The 20,683-nt window shown below is 49.6% G+C and overlaps 1 protein-coding gene across 1 annotated transcript in view; it reads left to right on the forward strand.

The window, feature by feature from the left end:
* Positions 1 to 20,683, forward strand: part of ASTN2 (astrotactin 2) — a 319,778-nt gene that overhangs the window by 95,647 nt on the left and 203,448 nt on the right. The window contains exons 4-5 of the mRNA XM_071766590.1: positions 2,327 to 2,476; positions 10,299 to 10,406. Coding sequence (XP_071622691.1) covers positions 2,327 to 2,476; positions 10,299 to 10,406 — 258 coding nt within the window. The remainder of the gene's footprint in view (positions 1 to 2,326; positions 2,477 to 10,298; positions 10,407 to 20,683) is intronic.

A 20,683-nucleotide genomic window follows, 5' to 3' on the forward strand; every position in this document is an offset into this window, starting at 1 on the left:
ATTCCTGCAATGAGTATTTGTAACAACACTGCAAATAACCTGAGTCTGCAGGGCCCCTCTCCCCCCAGGGTGATGCTCCCCCCCTTGCTTTTGACGTTCACTCCTCTGCCCAGCAGATGCCTCTGGGCTGCACAGGGAGCAGATGGGGTCCCATCCCCGAGGCACTGATTGCTGAGCAGGGACCACGAGACCTGAGACCTCCCCACATTTCATGGCCAGCTGAAGGCATTGGCCTCTCCCCCTGTCCCCTAACCCCCCCGTGCTCTCCTTCTGGCCTCTTTTCAGTAAATAAACCTCAGCCGTGTGCTTCCCAAGCTCTCTGCTCTGCCTGCACACGTTATGGGTCACACAGCCCTGAGGTGCAGATAACTTCTTGCCATCTGTTGTCAGGCAGGCTCTGCCATGCTTGTTCCCAGGGAAAGGAGCTGCAGGGATGGGCTCCCCCCCTCCCACACACAGCACTGGGGTGCTGAGCCATACTGGTGCTGCCCCAGCATCCTTCCCTGTACCTTGGTGAAGCCCTGTGAGGGAGGTGGAATGTGTGCTGTCAGGGATGGGACAGGATGCTCTTTGGAGACCTTTCCCTGCTCTTGATGTGTTTTATTTTTTAATCCCTTTCTATCCTCAGTTCTGGGGCATCTAACAGTGCAGGATCCAGCCTTGTCTGCTGTAAATGTCAGGGGCTTTGGGGAGCTGCCTTTGATCTGTGATGCCTGGGGGAGCCTGGTCTTGAATAATTGGAAGACATAACATAGCAGGTCCCTGAGGCCACTCTCTCTTTCTGCAGCTCTTCCAAAATGGTTCCCACCCTGGGTTATTATTCAGGCAGCAGGTTTGGTCCTCATCTCTCCATCACTCAAAGCAGCAGCACTGGATGGACGGACCCTCTCCTGAGCCCTCCTGGTGTGCTCCCCAGTGGATTATGGTACATTTTATGCAGCCTGTGAGGGTGCCCTGGGGTGGTCTAAAGCCTCTTACTCCTGGGGAAGCCAAGGGCATCACCTTTGGGATTTGGGGAGAAGGAAGGAAGAGCTGCTCTGTGGGCTGGGGTGACATTGCCTGTGGCATGGGGTGGTTGGAGCTCTTCCTATCCCTTTGTACAGGTGACTGATGGAGCAAGCTGTTGGATGCTCCACATTCTGGTGGTCCAGGGCAGTTAGGCACCCCAAGGAGCTCCATGGAGATCTGGGATATCTCTGGGCCTGGGATATGGGGTGGGGTGATGCATCAGCCTGTGACTTTGGGTAGGCTGGGGAGCTCCAAGGCACTCACTTTTCCTTTATCCAAGTGGGACACAGGGTGCCTTCTGGGCTGGTGATCCCTGCACAGGCAGGGTCAGGCTGGGGGAGCTTCAGGAGCTGATCAGAGGGACTTTGTGACTCTGGAAACAGAGACAGGACAGAGGTTATGTTCTGCTAATGAGTTGATTCAATGAGCTGACAGAGGCCAAACCATTTGTTAAACCTGGAAGACCTCTGTGGCCTGCAGGAGGACAACCCTTTTGATCCTGAATTTCACCTTTGCTCTTTGCAAGTGGCGTCACGATTTCCCATAACCTCCTGGTGGTGGGTGGTGAGTTTTGTAGTACAATTCTGGGGGATTTTTTGGCATTACTGGATAGGGGGGGATGTGAGAGCAAGAAGAGGAGTTGTTTAAATGCCAGCAAGCAGTGATGTGCTGGGGTGTTGCAGCAAGCTGTCTTGTGAGTTCAGATGCTGCTGCTTCTCAGCATTGGAAGCAGCCCTGGAAGACCCCAGGGATTTCTGCTGCAGCTCAGAGCACACCTGGACCACCAGTACATCATCCACTTAGCTTCCACCCCAGCCTGGTCCATCACTCTCTAATCCCAAACTTGCCTGTCAGGGAACACCTGACCCCCCAAAAGGCTGCCAAGCCTGGGGTTAGACTCCAAGCTGCCAGGGCAGACTTAAACCCAACTCAAAGCCAGTGCCTGGAGAGTTTCTGTGTGGTTTGAACTCTTCAGGCTGCAACTTGGATAAGGACACGATGCTTGCAAGTGTCCCACATGCACATGGGGAACAGAGAAGGAATAATCCAACATGCTGAAAAGTAGTGTGATAAATGCAGTTTCTGTAAACTCTTAATTTTCCAGTTTCTATGGCTTTGGTATGGCTTGGAAAGCACTGGATGGGTCCCTATGGGTGACTCTGCAGGGTGCCCTCAAGATCTGTCACGCCTTGGCAGAGCTTTTACCCAAGGACTCAACTCTGGCTCACACCCAGCGCAAGGAAGGGGTTGGACGGGCGGCTGGGACATGGCTGGGCTGCTCCTCTTTTAACCTCGATCCCTTTTGCTGGCGTTGCAGCTCCCGAGGTGACACAGGAGACAGTGGAGTCCCTGATGCAGAAGTTCAAGGAAAGCTTCCGTACCAACACCCCCATCGAGATCGGGCAGCTCCAACCTGCCCTGCGCAGCACGGCCGTGGGGAGACGGAAACGCCGGAGCCGGCCCCGAGGTAGGATCCATGGTCACCTCCTCTGGTGCCCTGGGAATGGCTGGAAGGGTTTGTTTAGCTGGGGAGGAAGGCAGGAGATCCTCACCCTCACTGCTAGGGGTGGGGATCCCAGAGCTCCTCTGTGACAGCACACCCCCTCCCGTAGCATCCTCTGGGTGGTCTGTGGAGGTGCTTTGGGGTGGTGTCACCCCATGTCCCCCCAGGGATTTATTCAGTTCTGCTGTGAGTAGAGGGGCTCTGCCAGCTCCTCCTGCTTACTGAGGTTTGGGGGGAGTGAAACACGGTTTCTTGGTAAGCTTTTATTTCAGAGGAAGGGGTGGAATTAATTTTGGCTGCAATGTAAGTTACTGGTATCTCTCTTTGTCGCACTTTTCCAGGTTTTTCTGGACTGTGGTTTTGGGGGCCACACAGAGTGGGAGCAGCGTTTGTGGCTCTAAAGGCTCTGTGGTGCAAAAGCATGCTGGTGGCTGCTGAGTATTATTTGTAGCTTTAACAGCCATTGCCAGCCATGCTGGAGCAACAGGAGGAGGTTGGCTGGAACCGCCCCAGGAAAAGCATTTAGTCCTTGTGTTTCCTCTGAGGGAAGAAACTGTTGCTATTGCTGCTTAAAATGGTAACAAGTGGGGGTTAAGTTGTGGGTGATGAGGCTATGAGGGGGTTTAAGTCCAGATTTCTAGCTGGGGAGGAGGAGGAGGCATCACTGAGGTCCCTCTAAAGATGGGGACCACCAAGGGGTGGGGGTTCCCCTTGGCCGTGGTCTCCCCCATGCACCACAGGGTTTCTGTGGCAGCTTCTTTCTGCCTACTGTTGGTTTTGTTTTCCATTTGTTTATGAGTCTTAAACGTGATCTTTTATTCTGGGTATGCCTTCCTGCAATACAAGCCTGGAGAGGATTTTTTTTATTTTTTTTTTATTACAGCTCTGCCCATAAATTATTCACTTAGTGTGAAGAAAATGCTCTGACTCTTAACTGGTTTAAATTATTTGGTTTGTTTTCTAGTATTTATTCAAACACGTACATCTGCATTTTAGGATGTGGGGGGATGCTTTGGGGTCCATAATAATTGTCTGGTGAAGTTTCCCTGATTCCCTACTCCAGACTCTTTTGTTTGGTTTTGTTTTTATTTCACTTTTAAGCTGCCTTAAGGCAAGAGGCTTTTTGGTCACTAATGGAGCAAATCAATTAATCCTCTCAAACAAGCTTAGGAGGAGACATGATGCCTGGCTGCAGGCAGAGCCTCTGGCTGCATGGGAGTTCTGTGTGGCCCTGAGCCAGCCTGGATTGTCCCCCATCCTTGGGGACAGCATCCCTCATCTCCCATGGGCTGGAGCTACCCTCTCTCTGCAAATCCCTGTATGCCCCATGCTGGAGCACGCTTCAGGGCAGAGGGAGCTCTTCTCAAACTTCACTCCATCACCCCTGCCCCTGAATCCCTCTGCCCAGGAGTGACCACTGCAATAGTCAAGGGATGGACAGGGGACCAACCATGCCCTTGGTTGCTCTCCTTTTCTGTCCAGACCTGTGTTTTCTCAACATGAGGGTTGGAGGCTGCCTTGTACCCAATATCTGCTTGAGCTGGGGAGCTCAAATTCTCCTCAAGCTGCTGTGCTTAACCTGGTGAACATCTTGAGCTTTGTGAAGTTTTCCCCCATCCCTGCTTCCCATGGCCCCCAGCACCAGCAATCCTCAGCCCCACGCAGGGAAAGCTGGGCTGGGTCCAGCAGACTCAGCCAGACCTGTTGGGAGAAAAAACCAAATTGTATCCCCTGGGACCCCTCTTCCCAGCAGGGAAGGGACACTCTGGCAGCCAGGGTAAGCTCAGCTTCCTGGCCACAACTCTTCCCTGTCCTGGCTGTATTTTGCTCCTGGCTGTCTCCAGGACAGCCCAGGGCACTGGGTGTGTGTCAGGTATTCAGGGTGCCTGCTCAGCACCATGCAGGTGCTTGCACACCTCAGTTATGGGAAAGGATGCAGGTGAGGGAGGAGCCAGGCATCAGCACCTTGAGCTACTCTGGTCCTGATCTGATCCTGACCAAAGGGGCTGATGGATGGGTGGGGATGTCTCACTGCACTCCTTTGCTGTGGGGCTCAGGCCTGGTAAAAGTGAAGAGGGTGATTGGAAGAGCCCAGGTTAGCAGGGAGGGTGACACTGACTGTTCGTGTCCACACCAAGAAGAGGATGGGTTTTCATGGTGTTCGTGCACAACCTTCTGTTGTTTCCTTGGGTCTCTGCAGCTCCCCCACAGATGGTTGCATTTGGTCTCACAGATGCTGGGGATCTGTGCATGTCTTATTGCCCAAGGCATAACATATCTCAGGGGTTCAGGAGGGGACTGGGACTTTGAGGACTTTGAGTGTCTCCACCTATAGAAGCCCTCACTGGCATTCCATAGAAAACTGATTTTAGGGTCTGTCGTCAGAAATTGGTGAGGAGTCCTGAAAAGCAAGCCAGCTCCAGCATTTCGTGGAGACCTGACTCTCCTCATCCTGTCCTCTTTTCCTTCTAATTCAAATTTATTTTCACTTGCAAAAGCCATGACAGGGGTGATGCTGCTGAGACTGCATCCAGGCCTTTCCCTGCTCCTCTCCTGGGCTGGAGGTTTTGTTTTTACAGCCCACGGTTAATTGTCCCTCTGGCAGGAGAGCAGTTGGAGAGCTATTGAACATTAAGGTTAAACGATGATATCACAACTCATGATGTTTGCATTTTACATCCAATTGCAAATACAAACCCTTCGCCTCATTAATCCTTCACAATCCGTGGGGCTTTTTTCCCCTCCCCCCCCTCCCCCTAAATGAAATTGTCCGTTTGGGATGCATTTATTTCCCTCTAACAACCATGTGACAGTTCCACTGATGGAGTTTGTGTCCAACTTTGTTACTGGGTAGTGACAAGTCGACCTGATGGATGTGTGTATGTAATTATTTTCTCGCAGTTCGATTTAATTAACGCTTAACCTCATCAGAGCCCTACAGCTGGAGCGCTCTCCCTGCAGGAGCCACTCACACCAAAAGCATTTCTTCCTTTATGGAAAGGCTCAGAAAAGGGCTTCGAGTGCCGCTGCTGCAGAAAGGAGAGGATAAAACAAACAACCCTGTGCCCCAGCCCGAGAGAAACAAATCTGGGATAAGCTCTGCCTTGCTTCGCTTCCCTGCACTAAGTGCATTTAAACTGCTGCCTATTGCTTGTCATTAAATCTGATTCGGCACTAAGTGTTTCTAACGGCTCTGGGAAAGCTCGTATTTTGCTGAGAAGATCGACTTGAAAAAAAAACAAAAACAAACCCAGCCACATCACTCTCGCAATTTACGATCCCATATAGCTTTATTTTATGTAATACCTTTTTCATACAAACTTTCTCCCCAAACACTTTTATTGAGTGAAGAACATTTAGAGTTTATGAATAATAGAAGGAAGAGCAAAGGATGGCAAGAGCCGAGGTATTCAGGAGGGGTGGGCTGGAAGGAGAATGTCTCTGCTGGGAGCTGGCAGTGCGGGAGGGGAGGATGCTGTGTTCCAGAGGATTTGGTTTCCCTGGGTCCCAAAATGCAGCCGGGCTGGTACCCGGTGTATCCCAACACAGCTGGAATGGAGCAGGGGTGCTCCTTCAGCCAGGAGTGATCCTCTGGAAAACGGGAGAGGGAGAGAGCAGAGCTGAGGGTTTGGGTGATGGGACCACCCTGCGTGCCCACCCCGGGGGCTGGGGAGAGGTGTTGGGGTGCGGGGCTGGAGATGGCCCTGGGGGGGGGAGGCCGGTGTGCGCAGAGAGGGGGTCTGGTGCCCTCTCCTGGGGCAGCCCTTTAAAGCACCCTGCCTCTGAGAAGAAACAAGAGATTAAGAGCTGCTCAAGCCTGAGCCGGGCAGTTGGTCAGGGTTGTGGCTCCTTGTGCCTTATTGGTTTTTGGCTGTGCTATAATACACCCAAAATCACCCCTGTCCCATGATCTCTGCTTTCCTCGGGATACCTCATCTCCCCCCCTTGCCTGATCCATCTGTCCCACGGTGTTCAAAGAGCATCACATTTTCCTGACAAGGTTTTATTGGGAGTTTAGCCAAGAGTTTTTCACTTCATCCAATTCCAAAGCATCACGTCCAGATCCGTCAGTTGGTCCTTGGTGAAAACAAAACTCTTCGCAACTACACAAAGTTTGAGGTTTGGGATCATTGTGATTCCACCAGGATGGAAGCCAGGCACTCACCTGGTTGTTGCACCACCACCCTTGGGTTAGGTGTTTTGGGCAGAGGCAGAAAAAAAGGAAAAATCAATAAGGAGGAAGAACTTTCCTCCTGTGTGTACCCCTGCTGCAATGGGGAACCAGAGCAGAGCCCTTCCATTTTTAACAGGCTTTTATTTGCTCATTTATTTATGTTTTGCATTGACTGGACACATTTCAAAAGAAAATGCTTACATATTTTTTTTTCCCTTCTGACAATTGCATCCAATTTACCTTTCTCTGGCCACGTTTGTTTTTTCAGTTGACTGAGGAGCTTTTGGGGGGCAAAATGATTAAACTTGAAATTTCCACCGAGCTTACTGTGTGGCTCTGTGTCACCCTGCCAGCTCTGGGTGCACAGACCCTGCCACAATATCAGGGATGAGAGGGAGGGGTCTTTCCACCTGTTTTTTTCTACTGGGCAGCCTGGGAACAGAGGGGCTTGTTATGGCTGCATTGCACAGGGCACACAAGTGTGGAGATGGAGTGAACTGAATGCAGCCAAGCAAGGAAGTGGTTGTGGGTCTTGAATGCTGTGGTGTGTGCAGAGTTTGGCTCTTTTTTTGGAGGGTAAGGATGCAGAAAATAATCTTTCCTTGGCAGGGGGGACACCATTTGGGACAAATACAAGCTCTCACTTCTATTACAATATCCAGCCTGGAGGAATTAAGTTTCAAAGGTCAACTTGGTTTCAGACAGGAGTTCTTGAAAGAGCTCCCATTACTTATTTCTTTATTTTAACTCAGTTTTGATTTGTTTTGCATCCGTTTTGCTTCCCTGAGAAGCTCTGTAACCCCCTGGCTTTGAGGAAGGGATTTAAAATGTCAGGTTGGCTTTTCTTTTAATGACAGAAAAGCGCCTTTAAAAAACACACAAGCTTTTGGCTAGCGAAAAGTCTCTGGGGATGACAGAGCCTCTAATTCCGGAATTTTATTTCCTTAGCCCCTGTTTAGCATTAACTCTACCATCTTTAATTATGCCACGACGAGAGATGTTTGCCTTGGCACCCCGCCTTGCTCCCCACTAAATTAATATTGGGCTCAAAACGAGTGCCCTGCCCCGGCGCGTGGCTGAGCTGAGATCTATTTGAAGGGATTAACGAGCTTGTAAATCTGCAAACAGGATTAGAGGCAAGAGCATCTTCCTTGAGCTCCCCCTTCTCACTCCTGGGCCCAGACAGTGGGGCAGGAGGCAGAGTGGGGCTGGGTGAGGAGGGGGAGCTTCATATTTTTTTCTTTGTCAAATCTCATTAGCAGGAGTAAACTGGGTGTAAAGGGGGTGTAACTCCTCAGGAGAGCCACTGCAGAAAGTTGCTGGGGTGTTACGGGTACTCAGTGCTGTGAAGTTGCTGTTTCCCTGTCCTCTTTTCTTCTAAGTTTGCAACCAGTTGTGATTAGGTTTTCTGCTCATTGGCCTTTTTCTTCCTCTTTTTAAAGAGAAAAAGACCTCTGGCCAAACAGGGGTGTTCTCTCTCTGCTGTGAGTGTCCTTGACCTCATCATGAGCATCCTTAGCCCAGTTGAGAGCACCCTTGGCCCCATGCCTCAGAGGCCAGCCAATGCAGGAAGTATTGCCCCAAGAGTGAGCATCTCACAGGGATGCTTCAGCAAGATTTTTGATCCAGTTAATCATGAAATCAGGCTCACAGCAGGATCAGTCAAGGATTTGCACTCCTGCATCCTGTAAGCTGCCTCAGCTGGACTCCAGGACCCCCAAGCCCACCACTAAGGTTCTTTCCAGCATCCTTGAGAGCATGAAAGGGTGAAAGCACATCCTTTGCAACCATTTCTCTGCCCCAAGCTTGTGTTTTCAGGCTGACCTGTGCCACCAGGTGTTGGGTCAGGGGAGATGTTTCCTCTGTGGGCTGAGGACCTGCGCCGGGTCTTCCAGCTGCTGTATTTATACATCCTGCACACTGCTGGGTAATCAGAAAATGCAATATCGCTGTCACCAGTTCTCTGAAGACATCCAGCCTGAGTAATTTAACATGTCAGCACCATCCATCATGGAGACACAGCCAGCAAACAAATGCTGAGAGGCCCAAGGGGGCTGGGATGGTGGCTGGTGGAACAACCGCTGCCTGCACACCTTGGCACGGGATGGCAGAGCAGAGTTGGTGTTGCTGCCTCTTTCCAACCCAGCCATCTGTCTGCTCAAAAGTGAGCAGGTCTGGCTCATGGGAAGGTGACAGAGGGAGGCACCGTGTCCTGCCTGCACAGGCAGCATCCAGATCCCTCTTCCAGGCAGAGGTGGTGGTTCAGCCAAGCTCCTGGGGCTAAACTAAACCTCCTGTAGCTGGTGTCTGTCTCCCAGCATCAGGCACCAACAGCATCAGAAGAATCCATGGCAGTCCCTGCTTGGGGGGAGAGGGGATATGTGGCAGAGCTGCACTGCTGGCCAGTTGCCCAAGGGCCTTCATTAGAAGCCTGAGTTAATTAAGATTTTCCTCACTGATGTGAATAAGCTTGATTGGTCTCACCACTCTGCAGTTGCCCTCCAAACCCCAGTGCCTGGGTTGCGGGTCTGTTGTGACACTGCAGCACTGAATGCTGCTGTGTTGCAGCCACTGCAGGTTCCTGCTGCTTTCAGGAGGAAAAGAGCTAGCAGAGCCTCTTCTTGCCCCCCCCCTCTCTAGAGATCCACCCCCCCCAAGGGCACTGCACAACTAGGTTGGGGTGCAGATGGGTCCACATGCCAAGTTCCTGAAGTCCAAGCAGCTCCTGCCAGCCACCTCTCATCGTGGTGATTAAGGATTTCAGAGGGCAGAAGGCACCACTCATTTTCTGTTCTCCTGCCAAGAAGTGGGGAAATTGTGCTTCTGCCTAGAATAAAGGATTTTTTAAAAACAGTAAAATATTTTAATGGCAGTTTAAAGGGCCACTGTCAACCCCCAGAGGCCTCTTTGCTTTAAACTCGGCAAGGATTGAGGGACTTCTGCCAGTTTGAGTCTGTGCTGCTGCTTAAGCATCCATCAGTCCTTGGTGGGTCTGGAAGCTGAGGCAAGCCAGGTTTCTCAAGCATCCCATTCCAGGGAGAAGTTCCCACATAAGCCACAAGCCAACCCTGCTCCTTGCCATGGTGGTCAGTGCTGGCCACCAAAGGGCTACAGGCTGCTGGCCATCATGGCAAGCTGGTGGAGCAGATGATCCAAAGTGGGTTCAGAGGGGAGGGAAGCCAAATCCTCATCATGGAGCAGGGTCCTGAGTGTCCCTCAAGCACAGGGTTCCTGTCTCTTGTCTCTGCTGTGTTTGTTTTGAGGCCAACACCCAAACTTCACTGCACTTGACTATGCAGCTGTCCTTGGGAGAGCAGCTCCTACCTGCACTCCTTCTTTGTAACTACATTGCAATGCATTTGTAAACTACATTCCTGGGGGCAGAAGGCATCTTCTTATGTTTCTCTTGGGGTCTTGCTTGTTGATGAGGGCAATAAGAAACCAGTAAAATCAGGAGTGGTGAAAATCCCCAGCTGCTTATGTTGAGCACCTGTGCAGGGAGTGGGGGACACCAGCCAAATCCAGAGCTTTATCCAGGAGCTCCCAGCTCACCCCTGTTGCATCCGAGCAGCAGCTGCCAGGGCTGATTTTTCTCCCCTCTATTGCTTGCAGGTGGGATTGGTTTTGGACGTGCCAAAGGAAACTCTGGCTCAGAAGCAGATGATGAAACCCAGCTGACCTTCTACACAGAGCAGTATCGGAGCCGGAGACGAAGCAAAGGTACAAGTGACATGGGCACTGGGGGACATGTGGGTGTAAGAGGAACAAAAGGAGTTGAGCACCCTGACTGTTTCTCTGGGTGATGCTCTTTGATGCTGCATGAGCCTGGCTAAGGACCCCAGTAGCAGGCTGTGGGGTAATGACATCTTAGGATTTGCTGTTTGTGTGATGCAGCACCATGGAGGAGCCATAAATAGGTTTCTCTGGGATGGTGATGAGGTTCTGAGTTTCTTTGATGATTCCTGGTATCAATTACATTACACGTGCCCTGTCACATCCCTAAAGCTGCACCAGCATGTGGTGACTGTGTCTATCATTGTCCTGATGGCAGTGCATCTGTGGGGGATGGTCACCTTGGTAGTTCTTGCTCCAGATTCCTGTTTTTTTACCTTTTGTCTCCCATGCAAAACACCCATCAGATGGAAATATCCCAGGCTTCCTCTCGGCACAAAGGCAATTAAAAGGAACAAATTCAAAATGAGGGCTGGGGCAGGGATTTGTAGCCCAGAGTCCCTGTTCCTTTAGGCTGTTTTTGTGAGTTAGAGGAGCTGAGAAACTGAAGCATCATCTGCAGTTTGAAATCAGTGTCCTCATGTTTTCTCTGATCCCATCACACCATAACATTTTGTTTGGGACTCTTGCACCAAGCTCTCTGTCAAAGTGTGAGCCTTTCTGCTGCACGTGAAAAATCCCTGGCAGGAAATAACCAGGTTGGGAAGCAATTTGAAAATTGCACTCTGAGTCTGTTCTCTCCATTTGTTTGCTGTATTAAGCTGGTACCTTGGCAGAGCACAGCATGCCAGAGAGATGCCTTCACCCACCCCAGCCCCACTTGGTCCAATGGTTGAGCACTCTGATAAGTGCTTGAAATGTGTTTATTTGAATATGAAATTACCTCAACACCTATGATCAATGTGCTGGTTACACATGGGAATAAACACAGGCATACAGAGGGCTGTATTGCATTTGTTCTTGGCAAAAGGCAGGGCAGGGTTCAATTTTTTTTTCTCTTCACGTATTCTAGAACCAGGAGAAATTCTCCCTGAGTTTCTAATGAGCTTTTGATGAAAAGGGAAAGAATTCATGCATTAAAGTCACCTGTTGCAGCACAAACATGGCTGTGTTGAGGGGAAAATAATTTGAAAGAGAAGGAAGGAATTGGTGGTATTGCAAAGAGAGACAAAAGAAATGGTCCCGAAAAGTTGCTGGTGCAGGGGAAAAATTTCTCAAGTGCTGAAGTAGTTTTTTAACGAGTTATTCTGAAATACTGGGCTGGGTGTGAAAGTCATTTGGAAAAATTGCTGAAGTTTGGAATTATTTTTTTTGCTACAACAAGGGAAGGAGTAGACTGTGTGAGAGCAAGGTGTGCAAAACTGTTTTAATGAAAAGCAGATAAATCTTTGCTTTCCTGCTGCCTTGATGCCATTCCCCGTGAGGTCAAGTTCTGTCAGTCTCTCAAAACAGGCTCCTGCTCTATGCTGGGTACAAAGATATTCTTATTGACATACATGTTGGCTTTGAGTTGTTTGTTTAAGTTTCCTGGTAGGGCAAATATAAAGGAATAGATAAATGTGAAGAATTCCTTTCTTTCTCTCTGAATAAGCTGTTGTTCACCTGGGCAGCTTTGATGGCTGGGTTTGAAGGGAATTCAGGAGGAAGAGCTGCCTCACACAGTTGCATGGAGCTGGCTGTTAGATCTGTGCTAACATTTGAGTGATGCTGCCAGAACCTGGTTTGTTCATGTTTGGTGGTGGCTAACTGAGGGAATTGTCTTGCATAAAGTCCCCATTGTATTTGCCCTCCTGTCTAGCTAAATGTTGCCATTGCTGCCTCCTTGAAAGGAATTTTCCATTATCCTTTCATTGACTCTTCTCTCTCTTGTGGAAGGAAAGCAATAGCTTTGTGGGAAGTCACAATACCAAACTCATAATTACAAGTCCAACAAAGATCCATAATTGGACGAGATCATAACTCTAATAGAGAAAGATGTCTCGTCAGATAGAGTTAATTCTTACAATGATGTTCCTGTATTGATTGCACCAGGGTGGTGTGTCATTGCAGGTGCTGTGAGTTATCAGGTCCAAGGAGAGATTCCTCAGGGTTTCTCTCTTTGGATTAAGTTTTGTAGGACTGAGCCTAATTATTGGTACTGTCAAGGCATTGATCCCAGCTGATGCTGTAGGAAGTTTTCACTTAGGTGGTGTGTAGGTTCATCTTCCTTCAAGGTTTGTTGAAGCTGGCTGGTTAAGTGGTTGTGAAATTTCTCTCGTGTAGGAGAAAGATTGCAGGTTTTGTAGTGCCTTGGCAAGGTATATTAGAGGGACATTCCTATAGGAAAACACTGAGCCAAAAAGAGCTTTTTCTCAGGAGCAGCAGGCATGTTGATATCTGGTTTTCAGTGCTGGGATACATGGAGAAGTAAAGAATAAATGGGCAGAATTGCATCTGGTCTGTAGCTGCCTTAGGGGAAAGCTGTATTAGGGGAAACTGAAGCAAGGAAAGCAATGGCATTTTCCCTTCAAGGGGTTTGAGCATCCTAACCCTGTTCATTTTGCAGGCCTGGGGAGCCTCTGGCTCTTCCTGCATTGTCTGAGCCCCCGAGGTGTGCTGGGGTCTCCTCAGCTGCTGTCAGGCTGAGGGTGAACTCAATCCCCTGCCAAGCAGAAGGGTCAGGCACAAGGAGCTGCTGGATACCCAAAGCAAGGTGCTGGGTGCAATCACAAATCAATGGTGTTGATAACGTGATGGTTGAGGTGCCCTGGGGCCCTGTATAGTGACCCAGCCAGGATCCCTCATCCAAAATCCTCATGTGACTGCTGCTTTTCAAACAGACTGTGGCAACTGCATCAGCTCAAGCCAGGTCCCCCTGAGCTTGCTCCTCCCTGCTCTGGCATCACTTCACCCCTTACAGCACTTCTAAAAGAGGAGGAGGCAATATCCTGCTCTGTTTTCATGCATAGTTCCTGTTCAGGTGGTACCTTTGCATCCCAGCAACCTTCTCCTATCCCAGGAGAGATCCCCAACACCCCAGGGAAGGGGGGACATGATTTAGGAATGCTCTTCAGCTGAGATCTCCATGAATAAGGCATGTGGCTGTTTCCATAGCATGCAGTGATGGTTTAGACAAATTAGATGAGTCCAATTATGTACCTTGGATTGGTGTCAGCCACGTGTGTGTGTGCCTCGCTGGCTGGCAAAGCCTTCAGAGGGCTGTTAGAGAAATGAGAAGCTGAGCTTTGATCTGTCTCTGTATTCGGTGGTTAAAACAAGGCCTTTTATAAGGGAATATTAGGTATTCGGAGTCTGTTACATATGAGGAAGCTTCTCTTTGATCCTCTCCTGTCTCTGGAGGCAGCAGGCACTTATTATTTCACGGGGAACTAAACGAAATGCAGAATGAAATTCAGGTAGGCTTCTCCGTGCTCTGATGGTGCTCCTCACTCATATGGGTGGGGGGCAAACACCTCTGGCACCTCATCACCCTTTCTCTGCTGGCGTCCTCAGGGAGTCATCCCCCAGGTCTGCACTGGGTCTGGCTCACCATGCCAGCAGCCTCCAAACTGGGGGACATGCTGTCAGGAATTAAATGTGAGACAAAAAGCAATAAAGCAAACATGGTTTGGGTTGTTTGCACTAGTAAAAAGGATTAATGTGTCTGTCCATACCTTGTGCTGTCTGTCTGTGCTCAGGGAGGGGACCCAGAGCTGCTTGCTGCAGGGACAGGAGGGGTCATTCAACACCAGACTCATTCAGGGTACTTGGACCTCTCTGCCAGGCCAGGAAAAAGCACCTCAGAGTGGACAACCAGGGTCCCAAGGGGCCAGGACATCCCCAAATCTCTGGGGATGAGATACCTTCATGGTGCAAGTCTCAGCTTTACATCCTGAAGCACTGGGGGTCCATCTTCCCTCCAGGTTACACCTCCAGCACAGCCCACACTCATGCCCTGGGTGGTGGTGACAATGAGGGACACTGTCAATGGTCACCCTTGCTGGGCTCTCAAAAACCTCCATCAAGGATGCTGTTTTTCCATCCACCTAACAAAATGTGGTGCTTTCACATGATGGCTTCTTTTGCTTGCAGAGCCAGCAGGCACCACATCAGCAAATGAAACCCACCCCAAGCCCCTCTCCAGCCCTCTCAGACACCTGGGCAGGGAAGCTGGGCCGGGGTGCCCTCAGCAGCCCCCTTGCTCCCCTAACTCCCTGGTGGCTGTAAGTGTGGGTGTGCACAGATCTCCTGCCTGTGCCTGGGCACATCCTGGGGGGGTACTGAGGTTCTGGGGGTAGGAGGTGCTGCAGGGAGCTGGTTACAAAGTGTGTGCAGGGGGGTTGCTGTTAAAGCAGTCGCGGTGTCACGGCTGCCCCAGGCGCTTTCACTTCCCCGGCCTGCGTAAGAGATCGCAGCTTTTACATCTGTTCCTGGAGGCAATGTGGGTCTTTTTTTATTTTATTTTATTTATTTATTTATTTGATTGTATCTGATACAGCCGCAGCGAGTAATTGAGTGTTTGAGAGTGAAAAATTATCTCTCTGGCTTGGCCCTCATCTTGACAGCAAAGCAGCACTTTTAATTTAATTTTGTTCAGAGCATGTGGGTAACAAATTTCACTAATCGCTCTGCTGTCGCCCTCCGCATGGTAACGAGGCTCTTGTTTCCCGGGAAGCGGAACATAAACAGGAGGCTGGATGCGGGCGGGAGGAGGGCGGGGGTTACCGAGGGCTGGGAAATGAAGATGCGGTTGGGATGCGATGCTCAGCACGCCCGTGCTGCCAGGGATTTTGTCTCTTGGAGGGAGCAGGAGGAAAAGTGGGAGGAGGCAGAGGGTGGGGGACGTCAGGCGGCTTTGGTGAAGCTCATCCTTAGGCGTGGGGGGGAAACTGAGGCATGGGAGGGGATGTGGGATGTGTCCCAAACCTTGGGGATCTCTTGCAGAGCAGGGGTTTGTATTCCCATCCTGCTGGGCCATTTTGCATCTATTCTGAAAACAACGGAGGGAGAATAAAGATAGTTTGTTTGCTTTCCTTTATTTATTTGCTTATTTATTTATTTTTCTGGTTTCGTTATTTTGTGGTTTTTTTGTTTTGTTCGGGTTTTTTGTTGGTTTTTGTTTGTTTTCTTTTGGTTGTTCGGTTTTGTTTTTTTTTTTTTTTTTAGTTTGTTTGGGCTTTTTGTTTGTTTGTTTTTCCTTGGTTGATTTTTTTTTTTTTTTTAAATGTGTCTGGCTTTGGTGTTTGCAGCCCAGCCCCCAGGCAGCAGTCCAGGGATAGAGGCAGGGCTGGTTTGGTGAGGGTCCAGTGGCCATGGGCTACTCCTCATGTGCTGGGGCATCTGCTGGGTCCTGAGCCCTCCCTGGCAGTCTGCTCTCCATCACCTCACCCTCCTCAGCTCCAAAATCAATTCAACTGTCTGAGCAGCCTTTTGCTTGCTGAGTGCAATCCTCCCTGGGCTGTGACTCAACACGAGCTATTTCATAGATAATGATTACTTTTTTTCCTTTTTTTTTTTTTCTTTTTCCTGTAGGAACAATGTTTTTGTTACACTGTATTGAAAATTGCTTTCCCTCCTCCTTAAAATGAAGCCTTCCACTCAGATTCACCTCTGTGTTTGTATATTGTAAAGCTGGTACTCATTTGGAGCTTAAAACTAGGAGGAAAAAAAAAAAAAAGTGTTTCCATTGATTCTCATGAAGGAAAATTCCCATGCAGGCAATCTCTGCCCTCAAATGTGTAGCTGTTTCATTAATGTGACTTTATCTCAGCCAGTTCAGCACCGAGAGCACGAAAGCCAAACTGACTTCATTGATTTTAATTGTCCATGCCCAGAGAAATGCAAAAAATGCAATTGAGCCAGGGGAGCATATTGAGTTGGTACAAATTCTCCCCCCCCCCTTTGCTGTGCTGGGGGAGGTCTGAGACACATCAGGAGAACCTGCCCGTGGTGACAGGGCTGCTGGTGGGTCAGCAGAGACCAGCATGTCCACCTCTGCCACCTCCATCTTCTGTTTCCACCCTTGGCTGCCTCTTCCTTGCCCATCCTTCAGGACTGTTCCTTTCTCTCTGTTTCCCCCCTTCCTCCTCCTCCTCTTCATTTGCTGGAGGCGTCTCCTTGCGAGCTGCGTGGTGGTTTAGAGCAAAGGGAGAGCACTGCTGGGAACTGTATAAATAGGAAGTAAATACATTTATTCAGTACATGAGGCATTAAGGCTTTAGGAGCACGTAAAGAGCCAAGGCTTGGGCTGCTGGTGAAGTGCAAGAGCTTGCTGGGATGAGCAGTGCAGGCTGTGGTGAGCACCAGGGCTCAGCTGCTGAATCCTCGACGTTGCCAGGGGGTCCAGCAGCCTGGAACCAACGTTCCCATGGTGGCTCTGCCATCCCTTGGCATTTTCCTTGCCCTGATCCCTGCCACGGGGCTGTCTTCTCTGCAGTCCCCTGTGCAGTACTGGAGGACACCTCAGCTAATTGGTGGTAGATAATTCATAAATGTTAATTAATCTGCTTCAGTGTGAGCTTAGCAAGATCAAATCCTCTATAAATCCTGAAGTGTCTGATCTTGCCCTTCTGCTACACAATGCAGCTGCCTTTCCTCCTTGCTTCCCACTTATCCCTTCTTGTGTCCACCCTCTCTGCCTTCTGGGAGGTGAGAGGGGTCTCCCCTGGAGCAAAGAGGGGAAAAGACACCACTTGGGAACCTTTTCCCATTCTGCTGACTCTGGAGATGAGGCTGGAGACAGCCCTGACCCACATCCAAGCTGTAGATGTGGGCTTCTTCCCTCAGGATTTGTCCAAGGCAGGGATGGAAAAGGTTCCTACTGGAGACTGAGGCATAGGGAGGGTGTGCAATGAAACACCCTCTCCTGATCTCATCCCTGTGCTTGGATGCTACCTGGGAGATTTGTTGCATCAGCATCCATCCCCTTTTGGGATGAGTGCCTCTGGGGCATGGTGATCCCCAGTGACCAGTGTGGGGATCATGGTGCAGCAGAGCTGTGTCTGGCTGGAGGGAGGATGTCCCTCCCGTGCCACCTTTTGTGTCTGGGATGCCAGAGAAAGAGAAACCATGCTGAGTTGGAAGGGGTTGGGGGGGGCAGAGCCACTCTGCAGTAGGAGCCATCTGCCAACACTGCTGCTCCTCTTAATTGGCGTTTGATTTGATTGGACATGATCTCCTGCTTGTAAAACACCTTGAGATGTTCCTGTGTGTGAGGGTGCCCTGGAAACGCTGCTGTACCCGATTAACGAGCCTCTGCTGGAACATAAAAAAGGATCATTAGGAGCAGCCAAGTCCTCTGACACCCCGGCAGCCGTGTCGGGAGCAGCGTGGGGATGTGGGGTGGGATGGGGTGAGCTGGGGTGGGGTGGGGTGAGCTGAGGGTGTCTGCTCCCCAGGATGCTGGAGGAACTGCTCACCCTACTCCAGGCTCTTCTGCATGCAGCACAGCAGCTGCTGGTGGCTGTGCCCAGCGTTGCTAAGCAGTTCAGAGGCACTTGGTGTTCTCCTGCTCAGTTTCCCCATCCCTTTCTTCCTCGGGTGGTAGAAATACATTTTAATATCCGAGTAGCCTCGAACCAGGCTGTGTTATGCTATTATCTGCCAGGGGCAGGGTGGGGAAATTGCAAAGTGCTCGGTGTTTCACACCCACATATGGCTAACACCACGGGCTGTGTGCTGATAAAGATGGGGTAATTAAAGTTTATTTTTTTTTATAGACTAATCTCCCAAGCAAGTATTTATGAGACTGATTTAGAAACATCGTATTACCCAGAGTGAGGGATATTTGTGTTGCTTATAAATCCATGTGTGTTCTGAACATACCTTTTTTTTTTTTTCCTCTCCCACCTCCCCCCTTAATTTAAGCAGTGCTGCCAATGTTAAAAAGAAATGAGCTCAGGGTTTTGTTGGGTCTTTTTCCTCCTCTTTAGATGGGTAAGGGAAAGTATACAAAGCAGCAAGTAATTAACCACACAAGAAAATGGTATTTCAAAGGAGACACGGTGCATTTGGAGGGGCTGTTTGCAGAGTGTTTACACCAGTGGCTTTGAATTTATCTTCATCTTCCAGCAGGTGCAAAATCTTCAGGGGGATGTGGTGTTTTGCAAGCTGTTTTGGAGCTGTCTGCATCTTCTCCAGCAGGATGGAGCTGGGTTAATTGGGGGAAAAAAATCCTGACTGGGAAAAGTGGTGGTGGTAGGAGCCCCTTTGACCACAGTTCTGGCTATTCCTCTTGTCTTCCAGATCAATTAAGCTGTTGTTGATTGGATTGGATTAGTAGGAAGTATCTCGGGTACAATTCTGCCCTAAATTGGAACAATTTGCCTTTCCTTTCTCATTCTCTCTCCTTTGTTCTTGCAGGCAGAGAGAGAGGTTGTTTCCTCCTGTTGGAAAGGAAGTAATTTCTTCTTATTCATCCTTGGGTGTCCTGCCTGCTCCTTGGGCCATTGTTTTCCCCCTAAAACAGCCTGGCTGAGCACTTGAGTACCTGCTCACTCTGTTGCAAGCACCCCAAATGCAACAGAAATGTGTTTCAATTAAAAGCAGAGAGAGATCAGCTCAATATACAAAGGATTTATTAGGGCAGAGGAGTATGGAGAGCAAATTTGGTCTTAGCCATGCCTGGTCCCCACCTTCCTCTTTGGCTTTTTGGGCCTCACAAGACCCAAAGACTCGTGTTGGGTACTGAGGTTCTCAGAGCTCCTGAGTTCCATCATCCAGCTGTGAGGGTCTTGCATTCTCCCCCCTTGCTTCCACCTCTTGGTCAAGGAGGTTGACCTCAGCCTGTTCAGTGGACTTGGGTGTGCAAATCTGTGCTCCCTGGAAAGCTGAAGAGGACAAAGGGAGGAGGAAAGGCACAGGCTTCACCCAGGCTGAGCTCCCATCTCCACTGACTCAGGGTGTTGTGGTTTATATGGCACTGCCTGAGTTATGGAGACAGGATTGGACACCTCTGGGCCAAGAAAGGGGTTGGTCATTTTATTTCATCTCATAAAGAGGAGCATGAGGCCCCATGGGATTTGTTTGAGTTGGTTTAATTAGCAGTGGTTTCCCAGGAATACATTTGTGGATTTAGGGGCCTGGCATGGAGCTGTTTACCTCCAGATGGGTGTTTAAACACAGCACAGGAGCATCAGTGGTCTGAAGAGCAGGAGATGGGACTGAGAATAGGAACCATATCCCTCTCTTTAAAGAACAAGCAAAAGATCTGCTTTTCCAGCTGCTTCCCATCAAACCTGGCAGCGAACTGGCTGTGAGCAATAAAGAATTGAGCTGGAAATGCAATTCCTGCTCAAGCTGAAGAGCTGTGGTTTTGGTTCAGTTGGTCAAAGTCGATGTTGGGCAGTTCTAGAGGTCAATAATTAACGCTGTGATGGAAACAAGTGGGGAGCAGGAGGCAGAGGAGGGGGGAAGGTAACTGAGGGAGACTTGGAGTGCCTTGTCCCTTTCCTTGGGCAGCCAACCTCAAACTCATTGAGCTGAAATGGGCTTTTTGCTGTTTCAAGTTCCTCTCAGTCACAGGGAAAGCAGCAGCTACATGGAGTAATGGGGATGGGAGCTCCTAGATCCTAATTCCTCCAGCTCCACTGCAGCTGCCGGACAGTGAAAGCTGCTGCCATACCTGTGCTTCAGGCTCTTTGTGAACAGGGGATAATACTCATCTAACTTGGCAGGGATTTGTGAGTTAATGTTTGCAAAGCACTTTAAGACCCTGGATTGAGAGGTGATTTATAATGGTAAAATCCAGTGTTCTGTGCTCTATTGTATACTTGGCTGTGTCCAATTATCCCGATAGAGGGTTTTTTTCCTCCTTTTTTCTTTTTTTTTTCTTCTCTCTCCTTTTTTTTTTTTTTTTCTTTCTGCATGACTGTTGTATCTCCAAACAAACACAGGGTTTGTTGCAGGCCCAGCCAGAGGATGGCTTTGCCTCCCAAGGAGGTGCTAACTTAGACTGATGGTATGAATAGAGATCGGGAAGAAAAAAAGCAGAGCACAAGGTGAAGGGCACAGGAGATCAGCAATAAAGCTGTGAAATAGGGGTGGGAAGGCTGTTCAGATGATGTATGCATAAGCAAAGTAAAAATGCTTCATAAATAATCAATTTGCTTATTGCTGTTGGTTGCAGTGTGTGTGGGGGGATTTTCCAGCAGATTTCCCTTTGGTCCTGCAGATGCTGGTTGGAGCATTCACTGTGGAGGTTCCATCCTGTGACAGGGGAGGCTTTGGGGGAGGGCAGGGTACCCTGCCTGGAAAATATGGGTCATGGCATGGGCTTGACATGAGAT

This window comes from Heliangelus exortis, chromosome 22, assembly GCF_036169615.1.
Source record: "Heliangelus exortis chromosome 22, bHelExo1.hap1, whole genome shotgun sequence".
Classification (NCBI taxonomy): domain Eukaryota; kingdom Metazoa; phylum Chordata; class Aves; order Apodiformes; family Trochilidae; genus Heliangelus; species Heliangelus exortis.